The sequence below is a fragment of the Hydractinia symbiolongicarpus genome, chromosome 8 (genome assembly GCF_029227915.1).
Source record: "Hydractinia symbiolongicarpus strain clone_291-10 chromosome 8, HSymV2.1, whole genome shotgun sequence".
Lineage (NCBI taxonomy): Eukaryota > Metazoa > Cnidaria > Hydrozoa > Anthoathecata > Hydractiniidae > Hydractinia > Hydractinia symbiolongicarpus.
In genome coordinates, this window is record NC_079882.1 from 10,094,414 (window position 1) to 10,117,941 (window position 23,528).

At 31.2% G+C, this 23,528-nt stretch overlaps 1 protein-coding gene across 5 annotated transcripts; it reads left to right on the forward strand.

Annotated features, from left to right (window-relative positions):
• Window positions 1–271: 271 nt before the first annotated feature.
• LOC130654675 (cGMP-dependent 3',5'-cyclic phosphodiesterase-like) lies at window positions 272–23,161 on the forward strand. Of its 5 annotated transcripts, none has more exons than XM_057457288.1 (34): window positions 273–387; window positions 10,413–10,649; window positions 11,235–11,324; window positions 11,943–12,049; window positions 14,577–14,689; window positions 14,766–14,828; window positions 15,090–15,145; window positions 15,314–15,373; window positions 15,476–15,548; window positions 15,712–15,764; window positions 16,007–16,081; window positions 16,164–16,205; window positions 16,334–16,399; window positions 16,485–16,536; window positions 16,622–16,724; window positions 17,024–17,135; window positions 18,158–18,197; window positions 18,310–18,373; window positions 18,455–18,530; window positions 18,778–18,835; window positions 18,913–18,994; window positions 19,198–19,232; window positions 19,360–19,475; window positions 19,898–19,975; window positions 20,592–20,717; window positions 20,796–20,866; window positions 20,957–21,079; window positions 21,363–21,450; window positions 21,527–21,574; window positions 21,655–21,729; window positions 21,802–21,901; window positions 21,988–22,139; window positions 22,209–22,315; window positions 22,676–23,161. In XM_057457288.1, exons 2-34 carry the CDS (start codon window positions 10,512–10,514, stop codon window positions 22,773–22,775), a joined length of 2,742 nt encoding a protein of 913 aa, XP_057313271.1. In that variant the 5' UTR covers window positions 273–387; window positions 10,413–10,511; the 3' UTR covers window positions 22,776–23,161. The 5 variants fall into 5 exon arrangements, with proteins under 5 accessions (XP_057313274.1, XP_057313275.1, XP_057313271.1 ...); XM_057457289.1 differs by lacking the exon at window positions 273–387 and adding an exon at window positions 6,689–6,767; XM_057457290.1 differs by lacking the exon at window positions 10,413–10,649 and having other exon boundaries at window positions 313–387.
• Window positions 23,162–23,528: the final 367 nt, after the last annotated feature.

Genomic DNA, 23,528 nt, shown 5'->3' on the forward strand with positions numbered 1-23,528 from the left:
GCAGTGTTATTTAAGTGTTCTCTTTCGTTGCAAAGATGTCGAGAAAATGTTTTCTGGGTCTTCTGAGGTGCAGAATTTTAGGATTAACTTTGCGGATGAGTCACAGTAAAAGATTTTACAAACGGAAACTTTCGCAAATTGATGCTCTCAGAGAAAAAATCGCCAAAAGTTAATTTTAAAAATTTCAAGGATTTAACCACGAAACTTGATTTTTTCATTATCAAACAAGCGCCCCTACGGGACGGGGGCGCTTATCAAGGGAGACATTTAGATCTGTGTTGGCATTACACGGGTTCAAAATAAAATCACTAAAACAAACAAGTGTTAAAAAATCATGGGAAGATGATAATGACCAAAGCTTCTAACCCGTTTTGTCATGGAATTAAAGTAAGAAACCTTTCAATTTACTTCGTTGTTTTTTAGGACCATCATTATCTATACCTAGCTATCTATGGGTTTTATGTGGTATTGTAACATCTATAGCTAGCCTTGATTGAACAATGGTTTTGTAAAATAAAAAATGTGTTTATAAAAATAATTTGTTGCACTTCATACTTTTTTCTCCTATTGTTGCCTTTGTAAAGAAAGTATGTGAAACGTTGCAAGAAGCAAAATGGTTTTGAAATGTGACCAGTGTAGGTCTTATCAAAAGGCACAAAACGATTTCTACATCATCTAGCTAGCTAGTTTAGCTAGAGTACAAAAAAAAAGTGATATGTTCACAAAATTAGAGGTATATATATGCTAAAAAACAATATGCATAGCAAAAGAAAATTGCATAACAAGTGCATTTTTTATCAGCATGGCTACATTATATAATATATGATTTCAAAATTAGGATACAAGTGTGCCGGATAAGCCTACATACACAGTAAAAAGTGCGGCCGTTTTCAGGTGAGTTTGGTGTGTTAAAAAGCATTCAAGTATTTGCCCGAAAAAATCCGCATACGCCAACAATGCCAGAAAATGAAAATAAAAACAGACACTAATGGTTCAAAAAACTATAAAAATTAAAATAAACTTTTTGCTGTTTTTGAGGGTTTTTGATAAAGTTTAACTGTATAAATAACTTATAAATAAACTTTATTAACTACTTTCTCATCAAGCGCCTTCTTTCAACTATCGTCTGCATGGCATGTTACAAGGAATTGCATTTCAGGAATGATTCGGCCAAGTTTGGGCAGTTTCAGAGGACAACTGCCAATTTAATTTAAAAAGTCTACTGAACTTACCCTAATATAGGCAGGCGTTTGTGGCTTATCTGCACCCTCTTATTGGGATACCATCTTCAATTTTTTAACATGGTAGGGCAAGTTAAACTTTGAACCCTCCATTCTCAGTAGCGAAGCAAAAAGTGCTAGAATGTGTAAAATTTTTGCAGCTTTTCTTGGAATTTTTTGCTTATGTTTATGTTTCAGCATCATATTTTGAAGGTTCTTTTTTAGGTCTGTTTATGTAGCAAATTTTATAAAGTTCTAAAACTTTCCAAATCCAACACGATTGGAAAATTTGCAAATTTTTAATGAAAAATGAGGTCCAGAGGTCCAGGGTTAAATAGTTGTACTCAAAACAAAAAATAGGCTGTTCTTTTTAGTACTTTTTGTATGCTTCACTAGGTAATGATTTTGGATAAGGTACAATAAACCTTAACCTTGTTCCCTGAGCAGATCAAGGGTCAAGGCTATATAAAAAATTAAAGTCATTTGTTGATGACCCCATTTTAAAAAAGTGATAAGAGCCATAATAAGCCTTAATTACCGTAAATTGCATGTTGGTGAGTCTAATTTCACGAACAATGTGTAGTATACACTTATAGTGGTGTAATTAGCCCCTATATGACCTAAAAAAAACTTTAGTGTTTCCCCAAACACTCTTCTTTATAAAAAATCACAATAATTCTTGCAGCACAGTCTGGATGTAAGCTTCTGCATCCTGCAATTTGCATGAATAAATCAGTACTTTACTAATAATTACTTAATGGATCAGGGAACTTATTGTTTAAACAACAATAACCTGAGATGATTTTGAGAATACACAACAACAATTAAAATATTTACTGTATATATTGTACTATAAAGTAATTAAAAAGCTTAATTTTATGTTAAATAAAAATATCTTAAATTTTCAGAACAAAAAATCTATTTTTGTATACCTTTAACTTTTATAAAGTAATCATTACACCAATCGGAAAAGACTCATACATGGAATTTCATAATTAAGAGACACATTTGCTACAAGAAAACAATGTTCATGATATATTCTGATGATCTATCATGGTGTTTAAAATAGAAATAATTTGTTGTTTCTTTAAATCATAATGTTTGTAATTATTTAGATTGTTAAAAATGTTTACTTTTTTCAATTCATTCTGTGTGGAAAAACGTTGAATATGTTTAAAACAGTGAGTATGCATGTTTCTTCACAAAAATTATTAATTTTTTTGTGTTGGAGATAAGTACGTTTACCAACACAAAAAATTTAAACTTGTAAAACCGAAAATATGAGAACAAGTGTCTGAACTAGTTACTCTCTCATTCTTAACTATTGGAGAGTCGAAATAACGTTTTTATTAAAAATACAAATCAGATTTATATAAAAAATACAAACCAGATTTTCAAAAAATTAAAATATGCTACATAATTTTTATTTTTGACACACACATACACATTTATTTAGCACATTTTTTGCTGCATGCGTTTTTTATCAGTCTGACATGCACTAAAATCTTGAAAGACATGGAAGATGTAGACGTTGCTCCAAATAAATTAAGTGGAATTAAGTCACAGAAGGGTATATAAATAAAACATTTTTTATTATTGGAAGGGTAATTTGACAAAAAAGCTATTTTTCAATCAAAACCTATTTTAGCATCTAAAAATTTACAATAGTTCTTAATGCAAAAATTCAATCAGAAATAAAAAAAGTAGTGAATAACAGAAAAAGTATAATAAAAAAGGTTAGAAGCTGTCAAATAATCATGTTAATTAAGTATTAACTGTGAATTGAAGTATCATGAAAAAAAATCAATAAAAAAAGTAAAAAAAAAACAAATCAGGAAGAGAAAAGACACAAAAATATTAAAAAAGACACTTGAATGGGGTTGAATTAAAAAGACTATAAGATGTCATAGATATTTTGCGAGTTGTTTTAATTTTCCAATGTTAAAAGTATAGCTTTATATTGTTTAATCATTTTAAGCCAATGAAAGTTGGTTATCTGTTTTGCAAGACCCGTGCACTCAGGTTATTTGAGCACATTTATTGATTTTATGCTCAGAACAGCACATTTCTGCTATTTTTCATTATTTTTATGTTGCCATCTAAAAATAGTTCACTGTATTGTATAGTTACTGAGTTGACCTTGACGCTGTGGCATTTAGAAATAATGCTGACATTATAAAGTTAAAAAAAAAAAAAAAAGTAATGATAAAAATATAAAGTGATTTGTATTGTGGTTTTTCACATCATATTTAAGCGATATATATACTGTTACTATATACTGTTATATACTATATATACTGTTAGTTCTTTCCAGGGGGAATTACAAAGGTAGTTTTAGGGTGTTTAAAGTTTCCACTTGAGTTACACAAATCTCAAAAATGTTCTGTCCAGCTAGACGGCCTTATGTAATTTCTTCATAAATATACTTCCCCATATTATCAAACACCAATTTTAGAACATGGATATAATACAAAAAGAAATATCAAATTTGAAACCTTTTTTTATGAAAAAAACACAAATATAAAATTGTACAGGCAATTGGTATATTGTGTTTTTCAAACAGTACAACTACACCTGTTTTTGCTCAACATCCAGTAAATTCTAAAAACACTCAAATTCCCTTGTCAATAATGGACTTATTATGAATTAAATATTAAATAAAAAAGACTGTGTGAGGAATATTTATATAAAGAATTATAAATCCTATAAAAATTGTAACAGGATGGAGTATCAGTCCAATTTTGGAGACATTAAATTTGTAGACAAGTTAGGATTAGATGCATTAAACCTCTATAATCAAATCAATACAGTTCTGAATCAAGTTAAATTCTCCAATGTGTTAGTGTTGAATGGATAAAATATTCTTTAATCTTTTTTTCAGGCTTAGGATGTGGTTATTTAATTTTCAAGTAATCTTTTTTCTTCTATCTCTTACTTAACCCTATAGATGCCTCCCTATGTGACATGTTTTTATTTTGTGTTGAGAACAATGGACATGTGCACACATTTCTGTAGGTTGAAAATGATGTACACTAATGACCTATTTTTATAATTTTTGTCAGAAATAGCTTTTGTGAATGATCTTTCACAAGAATTAACTTTCATGATAGGTGTTAGGTGTCATTATTATTTCTTCAAAAAGATCTTGAAATAGTTTGTGAAATGCTAACAACAATAAAAACCACATGTTTTTGAATTGATTCAAAGTGTTAGTTAACAATTATTTTAACCACATGCATGAAAGTGATATATAAGGAATTTTTTTATCCTGCAAAAAATTACAGAATGAATGAACAGGCCTATGGATAAGAAAATAACATCAGAGCTATAAATCGCTCCTCCAAGGTTATAATAATATAAACTGGGCAAACAATCTTAATAAATAGAATAAGATTATAAATGCATATTTTGTCACAATGTCTTTATTTTATCTTTTTTGGTGCTTTTTTACTGTAAATTATAAGAAAGATAACTTTGATTCCATGCAATTGATATTGCTCAGTCAGAAAAACTTTTTTTGGAATTGGGAGAGCAATTAATGGCTCAGCTAGTTTTTCATTTCCCAGAATTGGGCAAGCCTTTGCGTGAGCAAGAGTAATTGCTCTCCCCTTATTAATAGGCCATAATGAATAATCTTTCCTATCTGGAAAAAAATTGTCAGTCCCTTGCAAGTAAGAGTTGTGATTGAACTGTTTGTCCAGATTTTATCCTCCAAAAGCATCAGCTGCACTAACGGTCAACAATTATCACCTAAAGTCAACTGGTTTGTATATGTTGTTAGTTTGTGATTTCTAAAAAGCTTAAGCTCTGCTGACTATAACAAAAGATTCCTTAATATTTTTTGTTTTTCACTTTCTTGGTGATATACCATTTTTTTACTAACATTAAACCGTTTCATTTGTATAATACAGCTAGAATAAATAACTAGACAGACGTTTTAAAGCTATGTGTGGTTTGGTCTATTGAAATTATGTAAATTTTTGTCTTTTGATAATATTTTTTATTACAAAATTGGAAATAAAGCGAAGTCATAATTAACTATTTTTGTTGAAATTATTTAAAGTAACATTTAAATAAACTTCAAATACTGGCAAGTTTTTTTTTTTTTGAAATTAGTCAAAATTGTCTCTTAGAAAAGTTAGATAACATAGATATTCGATTTATTGAGGTAGTGCCTTGTTAATTGTAAATATCTCTGTGAAATTATGCAATCTAAACACGGTCTGATGCTGAAATATCGAAAAATTAATACTGGACCAAACCATATCCTAAAAATACAACTGTATAATTTGTTAAACACAATAATAAATAATGCAGCCGGATGTGAAAACAAAGCTATGGATAACATAACTAAAATCAGTTTTCAGCACTGAAGTGTTGTTTGAATTCCTTTGCCTTCATATTTACAACCTTTGTATATAATCACAATTTGAAACAATGAGACATAAGGTTGTACTGTTTGATTTAATTCCACTCCAGTGGCCTAATTTGGGAGCGTTGAAATACCATATTTTTAAATGTTGTTGACGTTGTATAAAAACATTCTTGCAAGTTTCTAACGCAACTGTTCTAACCATTTTTCTTGAAATCTAACTAATGATCAGTGTGTAGAATTTAAGTGGAGATTATATTTGATGTTGGCACTAATAGAAATACCAATCTGGCAAAAAAGAGTTTTTTGTTTTATGTTACTCAAATTCTTCTAGTTATATTTTTTCTAAGCTAATTTATTTTTGTTGTTACTGTTTTGCATAATAATTAACAAAATTTATTTATTTATTTTAATTTTTTTTTTTTTTTTTTGGTAACAAAAATTTTTCAGTTTTTAAGGTACATGTCAAAGAACAAAAGAAAGTTATATCAATGAAAATAATTTCTTTTGGTAGCTCTGTTATAGCTGGATTTAATCTTAGATCTTTGGTGGGAATTGAACATAAGGGGAATACTGGGGGCTGAACTGAGATAAAGAAACAGCTGGTAAAATTAAAGTTTTTTTCTGTATCATACTGATCACCATAATTTTTAATGAAATGTCATATAAAGAAATTTGGGCACACAACTGTTTATCAGATATTATCTTCTCACAATAATAAAATACATTTTCAATCTGCAAAAAATTGTTAGAGATAAGTATAAAACATTTAAAATATACTAAGAAGTTGCAAAGTGTTTTTCTACGAGAAACACACCTCTCTATAGTGTCTAATGTAAGCTATTTTTGAGATAAGATGTTCATTTTTATTTACTCTTCCTTTACCATAAATTTAATATAAAGACAAGCTTCTTTGTTTACCTTCTCGACAGTTCAGGTGCAGGTGGTTTATGATTTCCTTAATAAATATTTATCTATTAAAAAGAGAAAATATTCTTTTTTTGAATTGCTTTTATTTCACACACAAAAGACATTGTATGGATGGTCATGCTCTCCTTCAAATCTTCTTTTTTTTAGTTTGTTTTTGAAGAAGACAGAGAATAGCCACACTTGTTTCATCTCAAAATAATTGTTCATGTGTTTTAGTTGTAGGTTTTAGTTGCAGTTCGTTGTAGGTATGATTAATTTATAATTTTTTTACTATCTGCTGCAAATAAGAGTTCGTGTTCCTATGTCTGAAAATGAAAGTTCTGGTCTACAGTATAATGTTTTTGCTGATTTAGGGTGTTTTTGTGTCGTTTTATGATAATTTCCTCGTATTTAGTCACAGTTAGTTTTTCTTGAAGCAATGTAGTTTTTGATCTTTTGTTTTTTGTATTTTAAATGTTTAAAAATTACAACATCTGGAATCTCTTTGGTGATACATTTTCTTTTTCCTATTGCTGAATGAACAGTTGTCTTGCCACTACATGCACCAAAACAATTTATTCGTTAGGGAACAAAAAGACCTTTTTATTGTGGCTGTCTATTATAGATTAATCTTTTACAATTTGCCATAATAGAATTAAATAGTTTTTATCTCCTTATAACTGACAAATGATCATCTTATTTTAATATTTTTGTATTAATATGGAGTCATTCAGCTTGCATCATTGTATAGTAAAAAAATCTTGAAAAAAGTTGATATACTTTCTTATCAGAGACTGTAGAATTTAAGTTATTATTTTAATCTATTTGAAAGTTAACAAGTAATTTGTCTTGGTTTTTTATTATTGTACTTGAAAGTTTAAGATTAACTTTTGATGACCTGATGATTTAGCTCCCAATTTTTATCAACACATTGCACAGGCTAAAAGTTTTTGGACTGAGAGATCCAAAGTTGTAATGCTGATAGGTTTATCAGGAAACTTGTGACATCCAGGGCACTGATAGACTCCACATTTTAAGTTAATATTTTGAATGCTGGTCTTAATTTTAGATATGGCATCTTTATAACGATGAAGTACCAATATTAGTTATTATCAGAACCAAAAAGGTTTTAAAGAAATTAAAATTTAAAATTTGCTCAATGTAATATGCAATCCAGCAGTTTTTTTCTCCTTTTTTAAATTTTTGAACAGGATCAGAAAAATAATATTGTTGCTTTGCAAGAGTTTGAGGTTGTAACAACAAAAACATGTGTCTGAAATTACCATGGCAACTGTGACGTCAACACTTTGACTTTTTGTAGAAATTTTGTTGTGTTACAAAACCAACTGCAGTCACCTTTGTTTTGTTTTTTTCACTTCACGTCCTGATTAATATTTTCTTTATGTGACACTCACTCAACCTAAACCTTATTAGGTGGTAGAATAAAAGTTATCATAAAAATGTATTCAGTTATATTCTCACAATTGTTATTTTTTAAAGTACTCCATGCAATAATTGAAATTAAACACTTTATGTTTCTTGCATGTCAGTAGGCTTTAATGTAAACAGTACCTTATGTGTTTCACCTTCAACAATTAGATAAAAAAGCAGAGATGTTTTTTATTGGCAATCAGAAGCAGGGTTGTGTTCATTGGGTTATATTTTGTTATTTAAATTTGGATTATTTGTTTTTTGTAGTAAAGAAGAAAAATTTTAATCTGAAAGGTTCTGTCTTCATCTTCTTCTTTTTTTTTTACTTTTTTCAATAAATAATTGATATTTTTAAATAAGTACTCTGGCTTTTTTAATGCTTATATTTTTTTAATATCCTTTTTAGGTAACCAGTTACTGAATTAGTTTGAAAGGGGATTAAGTTCCCATTTTATTTAAATATTTCTTTATAATAAATATTAATGATGTTACCACACGAACCTGTGTTTTTAAAAACTTTATGCAATCTCATTTCATCTGTTTCGTGTAATGGAAAATGTATATTTGGACAATTACACATTTTTCTTATAAACACCCGTGTTGTGTTTTTAAATTATGGAAGCACGGATACCAGCACCTATATTATTCTTCAAACGATACAACTTTTTTGATTTAGATAACTATGCTTCTATATGCTATGTGGATTCATATGTTAGACCAGCCTTAATAAATAATGTACATGTCCTGAAACCATCTCCCATTAATAATTAATTGTGGACAAATGTGTTTTTCTGTGTTCCTAACATGCTTTCAGAGGTTGAATAAATTGTTTATCTTTTTCACTCAGTATAGATGTTATAGATTAACTTTGATATTTTGAATGATCCTCACACATTTTGTACAAAATTTATTTTACTTGCATTTAAAGAAGACTTGAAACATTTGGTTTCATCTGAGTACCACTTGTTGTTTTTGGTTTGCTGTTTAACTTTATTATGTTATGTAGAAATAGTTATTTTTTACATTATATATGATAAGTAAAAAACAATGATAATTGCACATATTTTGTTGTCATAACTTTACCAGCTTTTGTAGTATTATTTTGTAGTAAAAATTAGTAGCACATTTGGCTTTTAGTCATAAGGTTTCCAGTTTAAGTCCCCACCACGGTGCACTTTAAATGTAGTGTTGTCAGTCCACTTGGTGCCATCTACTGACCGCTAATCCGCTTGTGTGGCAGGCAAGCAAGTTAGAGCAATGCTATATGTATCTCTGTTGGTAAAGTAACAAAGTTACAGTCAGAGAGGAGAAAGAGCCAACCGTTAGGATGGAATCCCAAAGAAGTTAAAACTTCCCGTTACTTTACACACTTGCTATATATATTTTATGCCATTACAAGATCGAGGGTTGTGTGTTGTCTATCTTTCTTCTATCAAGGCTTTGATTATTAATATTCCTGATGTTTATTTTTGTTTTATGTTTTTAAAAATGTATGAACCTTTTTGGAAAAATTGTTTTTATTAAGTTTTTGATTTCACTTATATTAGTTGCTTGCAACTTTGTGTTTTGAGGTAACATCTCTGTGTTATTTTCTACACTTTTGTCTGAACTTTTCATATCTCAATCACTTCTTCATAATATGAATTTTTTTTGTGTTCACATTATAATCACAAGTAATTTTTTATCTGTTAGACATTTTAAATAGCAAATTTAGTTTTGTTTGTCTGAAAATTAATTCCTAACAACTTATATTGCATGTTCAGGTCTTGTTTATCATTTTTAATAAAATTACAAGCGCGTGGATAACTATAAAACAATTGCACGCTTAGTCATGTTAGCCATGTAAATAAAGTTTATCCTATTCCAGATGCTATCGTGTGAAAGAAGAAAGAGCATTGTCAAATAAGAAGTATCCCAAACGTTTTTCAGGGTAACTAAGAAACAGACTTTTGTAAACATAAGTATTCCTTTTATGTCCAGACAAACAGGTGCTGTTAGGCTACTTCAAGGCTACTTGTAAAGTATGAATGAATAATCATAGAAATTTTTATTAACTCTTTATTTTTTATTAACTGTGACAAACAGACTGGAAATAAGAAGTTAAAAATTTAAAAGTTTTGGAGATTATTTGTAATGAAGTTGGGGTTTTTGCTTTTGTAAGAAGAAGAAATGTATATGTGTAGAAGTAAATCGTGATCCAAACACATTAAGTTCTATTTTTGTGTTCAGCGTTTTGGAAATCTGTTTATTTTTATATGCTTAAAAATCTATTAAGTCTGTTTAAATATTTGTTTGATAAAATGTACAAGATTTTTTATGTCTAAGACTACATCCGGCGTTGATTCAGTGAAGTCACTTACAACTACCAACTCTATTAGTGGGAGAAGGTGGCAGTATATTTTGATAATTAAGTATAAACAAGTATGTTTTTCTGTTATTGTTTTATAGCCATATTAAAGTAACCTGATTATTTTGTTTAGAAGTTATCTGAAATGAGTAAGAAGTAAAAATGAATTTGATAAAGCATGTTCAAAATGGCAAAATTGAGACTGGTTAAAGATATTTAAAACATTGTCCTTATGGAAAAGATTTCGTTATTGGATCAAAATTGTGCTCACTCTGCACAGCAAAAAACGTCAAATGAACATACACAAAAAAGAAAAAAATACTTTAATAAAAGATTTGATATGGCTTCGAAGCAACTTACACAAAATAAGGTGATTGTGTTTATATGATTTTTCAAAAAACATGTAATAATTCTATTCAGTGAACTAAGTCATGTCAAAAGTAATTTGTGTGACACTAAATCATAGTTTTAAAGTTTCGACTGCATGTATTTTTCTTCTAATGAATGAATACATTATTGTATTGTAATGCGTCAAACAGTAAGGTGTTTATTTAAGTTTCCAACTGGCTTAAACAAGGTGAACACTGATTTAAGGGTGTGCCGACAAAAAATTTAGGAATGAAGGTTCATATAAAAGGAAACTACATTGGAAATTCCTTGTTTTATTTATTTTTTAAAAATGAGTTTTAAGACTTTTTATACCTCTGCAATTTGAAATTCCTGTGGCACATTGTGTGCTATTAGAAGGAAAAACGTACTCAAGAGGGTACATAATTGCAGTATTTTACTTCCAGAAGAATTTGGATTATAATTATGTGAAAATAAAATGTTAACATTATGTCATAAACCGTTTAACATAATATTAAATAGATTTATTTATTTGTTTCACTTTTTGTTTGTTTGAATTTACTCTTTTATTTGTTTTGCATGTTACAACTTAACTTTGATTTTGTAGAAGCTGCTAGAACTCTGCTTATCAGAGAGTTTGGACGATTTATCAAGCAAGTTTCAAGAAGTTATAAAAGACATTTACAAAAGAAATCTAGTAAGTGGTAGTTAATTATATTTTATTATGCCAAACTGTCCAAACTTATACTATCATTTCGTGAGAAAACATCAGCACGTGATTAACTGTTTTGAAATGTTTACTGAATAATTAACAGAGTTAATTTATTAGCTAAATATCCTCGTATTGATAGTGAAGCAACCACTACATGATGTTGCATCCTAAGGACATAATAATAATATCATTTAACCCTCTAGATTTATCTTAACTGCTTGCTTTTTTTTTTTTTTTTGAAGAGAAAATTTATTTTAAGATTTATTTTATTTTAAGCAAACTGATTATAATGAATCTGCAGTGTAGTTTACATTACTTCAATATGGAAAACTCAACGTCAACTCACTCCCAATTCTATATTGTTTTAATTTAAAATCTCACTTTTGTTTCAATCTCACAAATAATTAATAGCGAGATAAAAAAAGAACTATTCTGAAAATATTTAAGTTGTAAGACATTTTTGAAAATTTAAGGAAAGTTCCAACCTTCCTTCACTTTTTGTCAAAGAAAATGATAGAACAAAAAAATCGGGTTTTGTTTATAGAGTTTTATGCAAAAAAATGACCATATTTTCGTTCATCTTTCATAATAATGTATTTTTAGGTTCAAACGTGTGTGTACTTTTGTGATCCATGTACTGGTGAATTTAAAAACGTTTCTGCTGGAGTTGACACAGCATCACACAACATTCCTGATGTAGTTGGACAGTGGTAATACTATTTTTATTATCGTATGCTAAAGCAGTTTTAAGCTTTGTTTTTTCCTTTAGTGAAAGTAGTAACCTTACCTCCTACTCAAAGTTGATAAAACTCGAAAACTAATAAAGATTTTTTTATATAAATCAAAAAGAGTTCCTTATCATCCATTTATAAAATGAATTAATTAGTTGATTTCGCAGTCATAATAGCTAATGATTTTAACATCTTTATAACAACCGTCACTGCCTGAAAGTATTTTATGAAATAATGTATCTGAAAATTATTAAATTATTTTTTGTGTCACGTCTAGTAAAGTGAAGCACTGTACTGACACTACAGTGAGAAAATTTGGACCATCCGTTTCTTGTTTTTTGTTAGACCTTTTCAAAGTAGGGAAACTTCAACTTTTCTTCTTAAAACACTATAACGTGAGAGGGTTAACAAAAGTAAAGTCTGGTGAGATTGTCGAAGCATTTTACGTTAGTTTTCAACATCTTCTTTCATATTCATATTGTTAGTAGCTAGGCAGATTATTCCAAAAAAGAAATAAACTACAGCTGCAGGTTTTAAAAAGATTATAAAAATTAATTTTTACAAATTATGATGGAGAGATGTGTTTAAAAATATGATGGAGAGTTGCTTTTAGTTTACTGCAACTGCAAATTTTTATAAAAATAGTTGTTAGCCCGTGGAAAATTCCACAGGAATTGACCCGTTGTACGTATTTTGCTCTTTCTTTTTTGTGTATAAGTATTACGTGTGTCTATAGCACGGCTATGAAGCAGGTCATCTGGATTCTTTTATTAGCAGGCTTGTAGTGGTAAATGTGACCAGGTCATCTGGATTATTTTATTAGCAGGCTTGTAGTGGTAGATGTGACCAGGTCATCTGGATTCTTTTATTAGCAGGCTTGTAGTGGTAAATGTGACCAGGTCATCTGGATTATTAGCAGGCTTGTAGTGGTAAATGTGACCAGGTCATCTGGATTATTAGCAGGCTTGTAGTGGTAAATGTGACCAGGTCATCTGGATTATTAGCAGGCTTGTAGTGGTAAATGTGACCAGGTCATCTGGATTCTTTTATTAGCAGGCTTGTAGTGGTAAATGTGACCAGGTCATCTGGTGTTGTTTTTTTACAAGCAGGTCACATATAGAGTAGATATTATCGCTTAATAATAGCCTACAAGTCACGTGATCTAAATTTGCATGTTTTAATTGAAAGTAAATAAAAAAAACAGCCAGATTAGAATCGTAAGAAGAATAAAAGGTTGCGTGATTTTATTAATATGCTTTATGATCAGTTATTCTATCTGTTCGCCCCATCCGAAAGAAAACAACGAAAAAGAAAAAAAATGATTCTACTCTTTGCGCCTCGTACGTTGAAGTCATGATGTTCATAAAAAATTTACTTCGTTTTTCTTCGTTTTCTCGAGATGACATTGATAAGAACCTACATTAAAACAATATAAATGAATGTTTAGCTGATACATTGGGCGGTTATTGGGCGGTGTGAAGTTGGTAAAATTCCTTCGTGTTGTTTGAATTAGTTGGTCAAATTATTATTTATTCTGAGAAAATTAGAAATTTTTAGATATTCACGCAAACGAGAAAATACTTTCGTTTTCAGCGCTGATTTGAGGTTTGGAAACTACACTGACCCAAATCATTTTTATATATGCTCCGACCCTTTTCTAACCTTCGTACCGGGGCCGCGTCCGCGTTTATGGGTAAAACGAGCTGCGGGTCTTGGGTTTCCCTGGTAAATCAACTTTATATTCCAGAAATAAAATAGTCATGAATGTCTTTGACTTAATCGATTTTTATTTATTTTTTAATACGCTAAGAGTAAAAAACACCGTGTGACTGAAATCATTTTGTTGATGTTTTCATAAACCTTTCCACATGAGAAATTAATTTTCAATAGCTAACCCTACAATAATTGTACACCACGATAAAATTTGTATTGTTTTAATGAACAATTACTGACGCAGCTCATTAAGCAGTAAATTAGCCGTGATTACATTATTGATATCATAATGAAAGAATATAATGTGTACATTTTTTAGTGTGTGTGTGTGTGTGTGTGTGGGAAAATGTTTTTATTTGTTTGATTAAACGAATGTTCGATAGACTTCTTACTTTTCTGTATAAAGAGGTTTTAGTAGCCACTTTTTCCACACGAAACATTGGGTTTACTGAAGTTTTTATTAAACTTCCCGTATTGTTTCTGATATCGTTTAACAATGCTAAACATTAATGTCACACGATACGATATGTTTGAAATGTGTGTGTGAATTTAATTTGTTTTGTGAGTTTGACCTCGATCTGCATGACTGTGTTTGATTTGCATCGTTTTGAAAGATTCGCGTTGTCTTTTTTTATCATTTAATTAATAAATAAAATTTTAATATTTAATTCTTTCTTAATATTATCTCTTATATGAAATGAGAAAAAAACTTGAATTGGTTTTGATACAAAAAACGTTTTGAACTTTTGATTTTTTTGTTAAAATGTGAGACGGTGTTTTTGCTTTTTGTTAGGTGTTCGTATAACAACAACAACAAACATTGCACGCTTGAGATCACTTCCCATCTCTTCTCAACTCAATTTAAATCGATCTTCTCTGCAGAAAAATATGCAGATAGCTCCTCAGGTAATTTCTTTTTTTTTTTACTGCTACATCACCTACGGACTTTATCTCGAGTTTATCTTCGCTCTTTTTTCTTCAGGGGATACATCAGACTCATCGTTGTTTCATTGTTGCAAAGGAAGAAAATCTAGAAATTTTAAAGGTAATATATTTAAAAAAGAAAAATATTGTTTATTTTTATAGTTAAAAAATAATTCTAATTTGTTTTTTTTGTTCTCAAAGCGATCTTGTTTTTAAGCTTCTCTTTTGACGATATACCGTTTATTATACTCTTAAAATAACCATCCGCGTAGAAATTTTATATCCTCGGCTAATCAGTTTCAAATTTCCTAGGATACAATGGTAACCTGACCCCATCTTCTTATGTTCCTTCTTTTTTATATTTATTTTATTTTATATTTAGTTGTAAGTTGGCCAGTGGTGGATGATTCGAATAGCAGTGTCGTTGGTTTAATATTCGTAAGTTTGTAGAATTCTTTTTATGAATGTGACCTTTGTCATAAGTGACCTATGACATGAAATGTGACCTGTGGAATTTTTTGTCATGAACGCACTTTTTCATGCTTTTGTTTAACAGGAATTTTTTTTATTAACAAGTAATTTAAAATTTCTTAATTTTTCTTTCAGTTGCTACTCAGATCGGCCTCCTCTTCTCTTCCACCAGTTCTTAAAGAAGTTAACGAAAATGTAGGTCTTAGTTATTTTCTTTATTTAGCTATACCTGCTGTTGTGATCTGTGTACTTTTTCTCACACTTCTTCCCTTCATTATTATTGTTTATTTTTTGCAGATATTAAAAGGATATCAAAAAATAATGGCAAAAATTTCGAATGAACAAAAGCTGTTGCTTCTTAGTGACTTAGGTAAGTCGTTAAGTTTATGATTTGCAGGACCACGGCCTCTATTTAACCGCTCACCTGTTTACGTATATTTTTGCTATGAATTAATCGGGTTGCTTTACGGAATGTTGTTATGGCAGCTTGCTGCCAATCGTATTTAAAATATACATTAAGTTTTTTTTCGCAGGTTCTTTATTTACAAAGGATTTAGCTGAACTATCAAGGCGAATCATAAATAAGGTAATTCAAATTAATTTTACCAAAGTGGAAAGATCTACAAGAATATTTTCCCGTCCATATGCAAGATTAGCCGGCGATTTTTACCCGTAATGTCATTTTACCCGTAATGTCAACCGAAGTAAAATATTATCTTTATTCTACTCCAATAAGCACGCTTTAGCCGACTGGCAATTCAAATTATCAGCATTGTCCGAATTAAATTTGTGATTTTTAAAGCTAAACTTTATTTTTGTTTATTTTAGCTAACAACCACACTTTCCGCGGAGTCGGGTGTGGTTTTACTAGCTAACAAGAATAGTGACGAACTATACGCAGTGGTATTGATTTTTGTTTCCTTCTTGTTCTATTTTCATACTTGTTTGTAATTTTGGCAATGACAATGTTTTGGTTTCACTTCAGGCTTTTGGAAACAAAATACTCGAAGAGGATTTTCGACTGGAGGTAAGATTACTTGAATTAACAATTATTTGTTTTATATTGATGTCTTGGTAAGTGTGGCCAAACCTGTAACTGTTTTACGAGGGGTAGCTAAGTGCTGTGGAATTTAGTAGCGTTGCGTTTTTTTTTAGCTGTGTAGCAGTGGCTTTTTGTTTTTGTACACGCAACCAAAAGTGCACTCGTTCGTACTAGGAAAGGTTAGTCCGTTTGTTTTCTTTCAGAAAGGAAAGTTTACAAAAAAATGGGCACAGTTTTTTAACGCGCTTTTATAATTCTCTGCAGGATTCACAAATTTCTAGTGATCTGGAAAAACTGAAAGAATTTGCGGAAATTGGTATGTTTGTTGTCTTGTGACAGAAAAATTAACCTTAATTTCCGGTTTATCATTTCCGCTAGACTTTCTTGTGTTTTTCTATCAGATATAAACATTGAGAATATGTTAGTGGTTCCTGCTTTCTGCGAGGATGGAGTTGAATGTGCTGCTTTGTTTTGCCTGTTCAACAAAATCGGATCGAAATCCGGGTAAGTGTGTTATGCAAACCAAATGTTATCCCAGTCTTGAGTTCTTATATTGACGAAAATTTAGTGTCATTTCATCTTCTTTCACATACCTTTCTTTGAACAAATTTTACAGCACTACCTATATTGATCTAAATTTTTATTGTCTTAAATTTCTCATCGGCTGTGTGGTTACGGTCCGTGGAGATGAAATATCTCACAGAATGTTTTTTTGCTATATTTCAAGCATTATGTAACTTAACGTTCGACCTAGTCTTGTTTTACGCCAAATAGATTTTACCCTTACTTTCATATTTTGACAGATTCACGCCACTGGATGAAGAACTGATGTCAATGGTCGTTAATAATTGTCGTCATATAGTTTGTAATGCGTTGGATTGGAAAACTCAAGTGGTTATACAACGGCAAAACGAGGTAAGAGTTTACGGAAAGCGACGAGGTGTGTTCGTGACGGAAAGCGACGAGGTATGTTCGTAACGGAAAGTGATAAGGTATGTTCGTAACGGAAAGCGGCAAGGTATGTTCGTAACGGAAGCGACAAGGTATGTTCGTAACGGAAGGAGACAATGTATGTTCGTAACGGAAAGAGACAATGTATCTTCGTAACGGGAAGCGACAAGGTATCTTCGTAACGGAAATGGGCAAGGTATCTTCGTAGCGGAAAGCGACAAGGTATCTTTGTAACGAAAAGCGAGTAGGTATCTTCGTAACAGAAAGCGACAAGTTTAACGTAAGGCGGCAAGGTATATACGTAACGGAAGGCATGTGGAGTTGTTAATTAAAGAGGTCATTGTACCGTTAAACAGCGTGCGATTGGTCGTAAAAAAAGTAGAAGCAGATTCTACTGATGCGATCGTAGAAATGCTTTTGTAATAGAGTTGCAATAGATGAAGTTGCAGCAAACGAGTTTTAAATTTAAAATCCGCGCAATATAAAGCTGGAAATTAATCAGTGTTTTTACGATGTTGAGCTAAAAAATGAAATTGGTTTAAATGAACATCCACCTTAACAAAAAGTTTAACAGCGAGGCATGTTTGTAACGGGAGTTTAACAGCGCCATTTGTGCGTAAAAGAAAAGACGAAGTATGTGCGCAATAAAAAGTTTACCTACACGGCTTTGTGTTACGGAAAGTTTACAACGACTTATGTTCGTAACAGGAAGTTTAACGACAAAGTATGTTCGTAACGTGGAGTTTAACGGAAAGCTTACCGTGCAAGTATGTTCATAACGGCTGTTAAGCAGAGATATTGTGCGTAACGAGGATAAACACGAAGTATGTGCGTCTGACTTTATCACCTGTCACTCATGTTAGTTCACAGACAACCTCATCATGTATGCTAAAATTTGAATTTGAACCTGCAACCTTTACTAAATTACGAATTTAACGGTAGACTATAATTTGCATTTTTAATTTTGTTGTTGTTTTTAATTTTAGGGACTACTTGATATCGCAAAAACTTTATTTAGTCATTTAGGTGAGTTAAATCAGATGCAATGTGTATTTTGTGATGTTGGTCGATCATTTAAAAGAAAGAGTCGCTTGTATTTTATTTTAAGTATATATATTTAGCAATATATATTTTTTAGACGACGTTTCTGTTCTTTTACATAAAATCATGGAAGAAGCTAGAAACTTAACCAAAGCAGAAAGGTTTGTTGATATTTTCATTTACAAAAGCGCGCGTGAATGCTGGACACTCTTACCTTAATAAATTGCGTCAATTTTATTTAGATGTTCTTTGTTTCTGGTTGACCATGACGCAGGTGAATTGGTTGCTAAAGTTTTTGATGGCATTGAACCAGAAGAGGTGCAAATAGACTTTATACGTTTAGCATTAACATCAGAACCGTATATTATGTTTCTGTGTAACAGTAATGAAATTTGCATTAGCTTTAGTGTGTTTCTATTTATGGTGGAAATGCTTTAATTAGTCAGTCTTTTCTTTTTCATTTTGCACAAACAGACTATGTATTTCACTTTGATTGCATATCCCTGTTGACTTCGTATTTCCACTTGCTGATACAAAAACATGTAATCCTCGTTTTGTTATTCAGAACAGCGAAATGAGAATTCCGATCAATCAAGGAATTGCAGGTTACGTTGCTTCCACAGGTAAGAAGAAAATCTTTGTTTGCACATCAAGTTTTGAACGTGTTCACTTCATATAATTCCAATTTTTCATTTCACAGGTGAAACATTAAATATAAAGGATGCTTACTCGCATCACCTGTTTTACAGAGAAGTGGATTATAAAACCGGCTTCAAAACGAAGTAAGATATAACCTTTATAACCGCCATCTCATTCTTGCTACAAATCTTTCTCTTTTTCCACCTTACTACTCTTTATGGTATTGACCTGTATTGCGTTTGTCGTATGGACTGAGTTCATGTTAAGAATGCATTTTTGCCAAAATAACAAATGCGATATATTTTAATGATTTGTTTGAAGACTAGTTCGCTTTATTTCCGTTCAGGCACATTCTTTGTTTTCCCATCCGATCAATATCAGGTATTTCATCTTTACAATCTGTTATTAAGTAATGTCAAATTTTCTTTAATCTTAACGACAACGATAGAGAAGAATTCAACTAAAATTGTTAGTGTTAAAAAGTTGATTACCTCTCTTTCTGGTTTAGAACGTATTTTGGGTGTGGCGCAATTATGTAACAAAATCAATGGTAATTGTTTCACTAAATTTGACGAAGAACGAACAACTGCGTTTGCCATCTTTGTTGGTTTGAGCTTGGTCCAGGTGAGTAATGAATCATCGTTAAAATTGTTATTAGGTTTAGTATATATTAACTTTCTATTTTCAATCAATTCAAATTTGTAATTTTTTTGATACTCACAGAAAACTCACAGAAAAGGACAGAAAGTTTTTCTTCGAAGTCGTCTCTAATAAAGCTATTTAAAATCCAACTCCAAAGCATTATCACTCCATCCTTTTTCAAAACACTTAACCAAAAAGCCTCCTAACAAAAAATTACAAATCAACTGAAAATTTACCAATCATAATACCGAAAATGGGAAGTTAAGATAAAGATAACTTTTATTTTGGCATCAAAGTCCTAAATTTTGGACAGCTATCCGAAATGCAAATGTTTCGTAATTTCTAAAAAGTGTCTATTCATGGAGTTTCAAGTATTTTATAAGAACTCTTGTAATTTTATTTAGAGTTTACTCTATAAAAAAGCGACCGTTTCACAACAGAGAAGCAAGCTAGCAAACGAGTTAATGCTATATCACATGAGGGTAAGTACCCACTTTTTAATCCTATATCACACGAGCCTAAGTACCTACTCTTGGGGAGTAAAGAGAAAAATAAAGACATTTATCTTTTATCACTACTATCTTTTTCCTTTTTCTTTTTTCATTTTTTAACAATGGAAATGCGTTTGTATGTCGTCATCAAATTATTTCGCATCAGATAAATTTTTTTGTCAATTCGTTTTTCTCTTCACGTGATTTTCTTATCATTATCTCCGTATGCTCATATCTATTTTAAACTACGCCTTATCAGGGAAACTCTTCAGAAACACAGAAATAATAAATAAACGTTTTGTGTACTACCCACTCGTTTCTTGTTGCTTCTTCATCGAAAGATGTTTGTAGATCTTTCTTTCAGCAAGTTTTGCAGCAGAACCGAGCCTGAGAAAGTGTTTAGTCTAGCACAGTCATGAATTTCTTGTATTATCGAGATATTTTGTTTAACACGGAAAACGGATGTAAACGTGTAAAATATGAAGGCTTATTTAAAGCGTTTAAGCCGGTATTTCTCTCCCTTTTTTATGTTTCGTGAGGACGCCCTTGCTATGTTTTACATAAGCAGAACATTTTCAGCGATCTATGCAATTGTGTTCCTCTTTAGGTTTCCGACGAAGACACAGAAAAATATACGAGTCTCCCCATTCCACAAAAAGAGGATTTAGATGTCGACATGGACAAATTCAGTTTCATGCCGAGAATATCATTCGCTGAATCTGATAGCATCAGGGTATGAACGTCTAGTCTTTATTATCAGTTTCGGTATAATATTTCATTAAGAAATCTTCACTTTTTCTTCTGTTTTCAGGTAGTGCTAGCAATGTTTGCAGATTTAGACTTGATACGAAGATGGAAAATCAAAGAAATCACGCTAGTTAGGTAAAATACGATGAGTAATCGAAAAATGAACAAGGCAAAGAATTTAAAAAAAAAATTGCTTTTATATGTGCAGGATGTTTTATTTCTTAGATTTATATTGACTGTGCGTAGAGGTTATCGAGACGTACCCTACCACAACTGGACTCATGCTTGGACGGTTGCTCACTTCTCCTATTTATTGTTGAAAAGTACCAAGGCTAGAGAATACATCAGGTATGAAATATTTTGCACACTATTCGTTAAGGTTTCTTAAATCTCACCAAATTGTTTCGAAAAAATCAATATATCCTAATAGTACTAGGTTTAACGTTTTTGTTTATATTTTCGGGCTTTTCGCGAATTTTGTTTTCAAGTTTTATTTGAAATTTAGAAAAATTATCCCAAATTGTGGTAAAAAAATTCTTATCTTGTAGTTAGAGGAACCGTTCCTATTGCTTGTTCAGCCTGTCTTCTATTAAACTTACTTATTTCTTGATGTTTTTGTATTTTGTTCTAGTGACTTGGAAGCCTTTGTCTTACTTGTCTCATGTTTATGTCATGATATTGATCATCGAGGCACAAATAATTCTTTCCAAATCTCCTCAGTAAGTTTTGTTTGCCTTGCTGTTTGATGCGTTGTTTTGCTGTACTGTAAGGATTGACTTTTCGTTTTCGTTATAGCATTCAGTGCTGGCTTCGTTGTATAGCTCTGCTGGATCCGTTTTAGAGGTAGGTGGCGATACATACTGCTAGCAGATATGACTTTCCTGAAAAAATTTCTTAACTTGCCCGATTTTTTTTTTTTTTAGCATCATCACTTCGCACAAGCAATGTGTATTATACAAGCAGATTATTCAAATGTATTCGAAAGTTTATCGCAGACCGTGAGTGTTTTATCTTTGGTAACCGACAACTATGTCTACTTTGAATGTTGATGTCGTGTTTCTATCTTTCAGGATTACAGTACGGCGTTAGATTTGATGCAGAAGATGATTCTAGCTACAGATCTTGCTAATCACTTTAAAATAGATAAACAAATTGAAAACATAATTTCAGGTTTGTAACAAAAGATTGATCGGCCTGATGGTTGAAATGTATGCCTTGTCTCGGTCTCGGCTAATTTGCTACTCTCCTCGTCTTAGGTGGTGTAAATAAAGAAAACAGGAGACATCGAGAGTTGCTTCTGTCACTTTTTATGACAACATCAGACCTGTCGGATCAAACGAAACCCTGGGAAAGTGCTATCCAAGTATCAGATCTTCTTTATGCTGAGTTTTTCTCTCAAGGAGATCAGGTAAGATTTTTTAGCAGATTCAATGAGCTACCATCTTGACCGTCAATATATAATTCTGTTTTCATTTAGGAAAAGTCGTTGGGCTATACACCAATTGAGATGATGGATCGAGAAAAAGCTAGTATACCAGAGTTGCAACTCGAATTTCTCTCTAAAATCGCTTACCCTATATACAAGTAAGTCGTGATCGTTTTTTTTGTTCATATTCTTTATGCCTATAAATCGTTTAATCGACACCGCCCCCCACCCCTCCACCCAAAATAGACAAAAAAACATAGAAATAAAAGTAATTTTTAAGCGTAATTTTTCAGAAATTTGCTTGCTTTTTTCACTTTGCTTGACGCTGCAATGCAGGACTTCAAATCTGCTTGCCCACATCTCTTAATTGATGGTTTTTCTATTATCCTTCTAATATCAACAACACATTAAGTAGCTTCTCTAATAGATTTCTGTATAATCTTTCGCAGTGCATTCTTTCGCTACAAGTTTTTTCTCTTTTGTTTAAGCTGATTTTTTGTTGTTGTTTTTTATTTTAGAAAACTGTCACATCTGTTTCCAAACACAGAATGCATATTAAGTAATATAAACGAAAATCGTTCCAAATGGTCTGCCATGTCAACGAAACAGAGTAGCTAATACAAATTATTTATTTATTGACCAAATACATATTTCTTAACTGTGAATGTCATTTTCATGAAAGATTTGATAACCAGTTGCATTGCAGTGTATATCAGATAAAAATAGTAGTGAACTCGCAGATCACGCACACACGCTCATATGCAACTTTTATCGCTCTCGACGGTGCAGGACCTTTTACTTCCCGTTTTGACTGCTAAGAAACTTATGTATCATAATTTTTATATTTATATATCACGGAATATCACTTGTAAATATGTTCAAATATGTTCCTGTACATAACACGTCAAATAACATGTGCCTGTACATAGCATGCTATACTTTTAATCTCACGAAGCAGAAGCGATACGTTTTAATTTTGAAATAACTTGGACGTTATTTAGAAATAGTATTGTTTTTTTAACTCTCTTGCTGTGTTTGACTCGCTCACTTTTAAAAGTTAAGAGTAGGTCTGTGTTTCTTTATTCCTGGTTATCGAGAAAAGCTGTTTCTTTGTTTACAATATTGGCCAAGTTATTCTTTATTTATGTTTTATGGTTGATATTTTCAAGTTCTTATGAAGTCTATTTTCTTATGTTCGCACAATGAATATATGAGAAAATTTCCTGTTTCTTTTTTTTTTGCCGCATAGTTCGAAAATTCTGCCTATCGACACGGATAAATTGACAAACAAAATACGAAGAAAAATCGCGAAAATCTGCCCTAAGTGTAGCTTTTTTGACTTACGCGTTTAGATTTGTTCCTTGATTGATT

Bases quoted from the DNA above. Each gene is read 5' to 3' on its own strand.
- LOC130654675 (XM_057457288.1), top strand. From the start codon at position 10,512: ATGGAAAAGATTTCGTTATTGGATCAAAATTGTGCTCACTCTGCACAG. The intron at 15,374-15,475 runs GTAGGTCTTAGT...TATTTTTTGCAG, and splicing joins TTAAAGAAGTTAACGAAAAT to ATATTAAAAGGATATCAAAA. The intron at 20,867-20,956 runs GTAAAATACGAT...TTTATTTCTTAG, and splicing joins AAAGAAATCACGCTAGTTAG to ATTTATATTGACTGTGCGTA.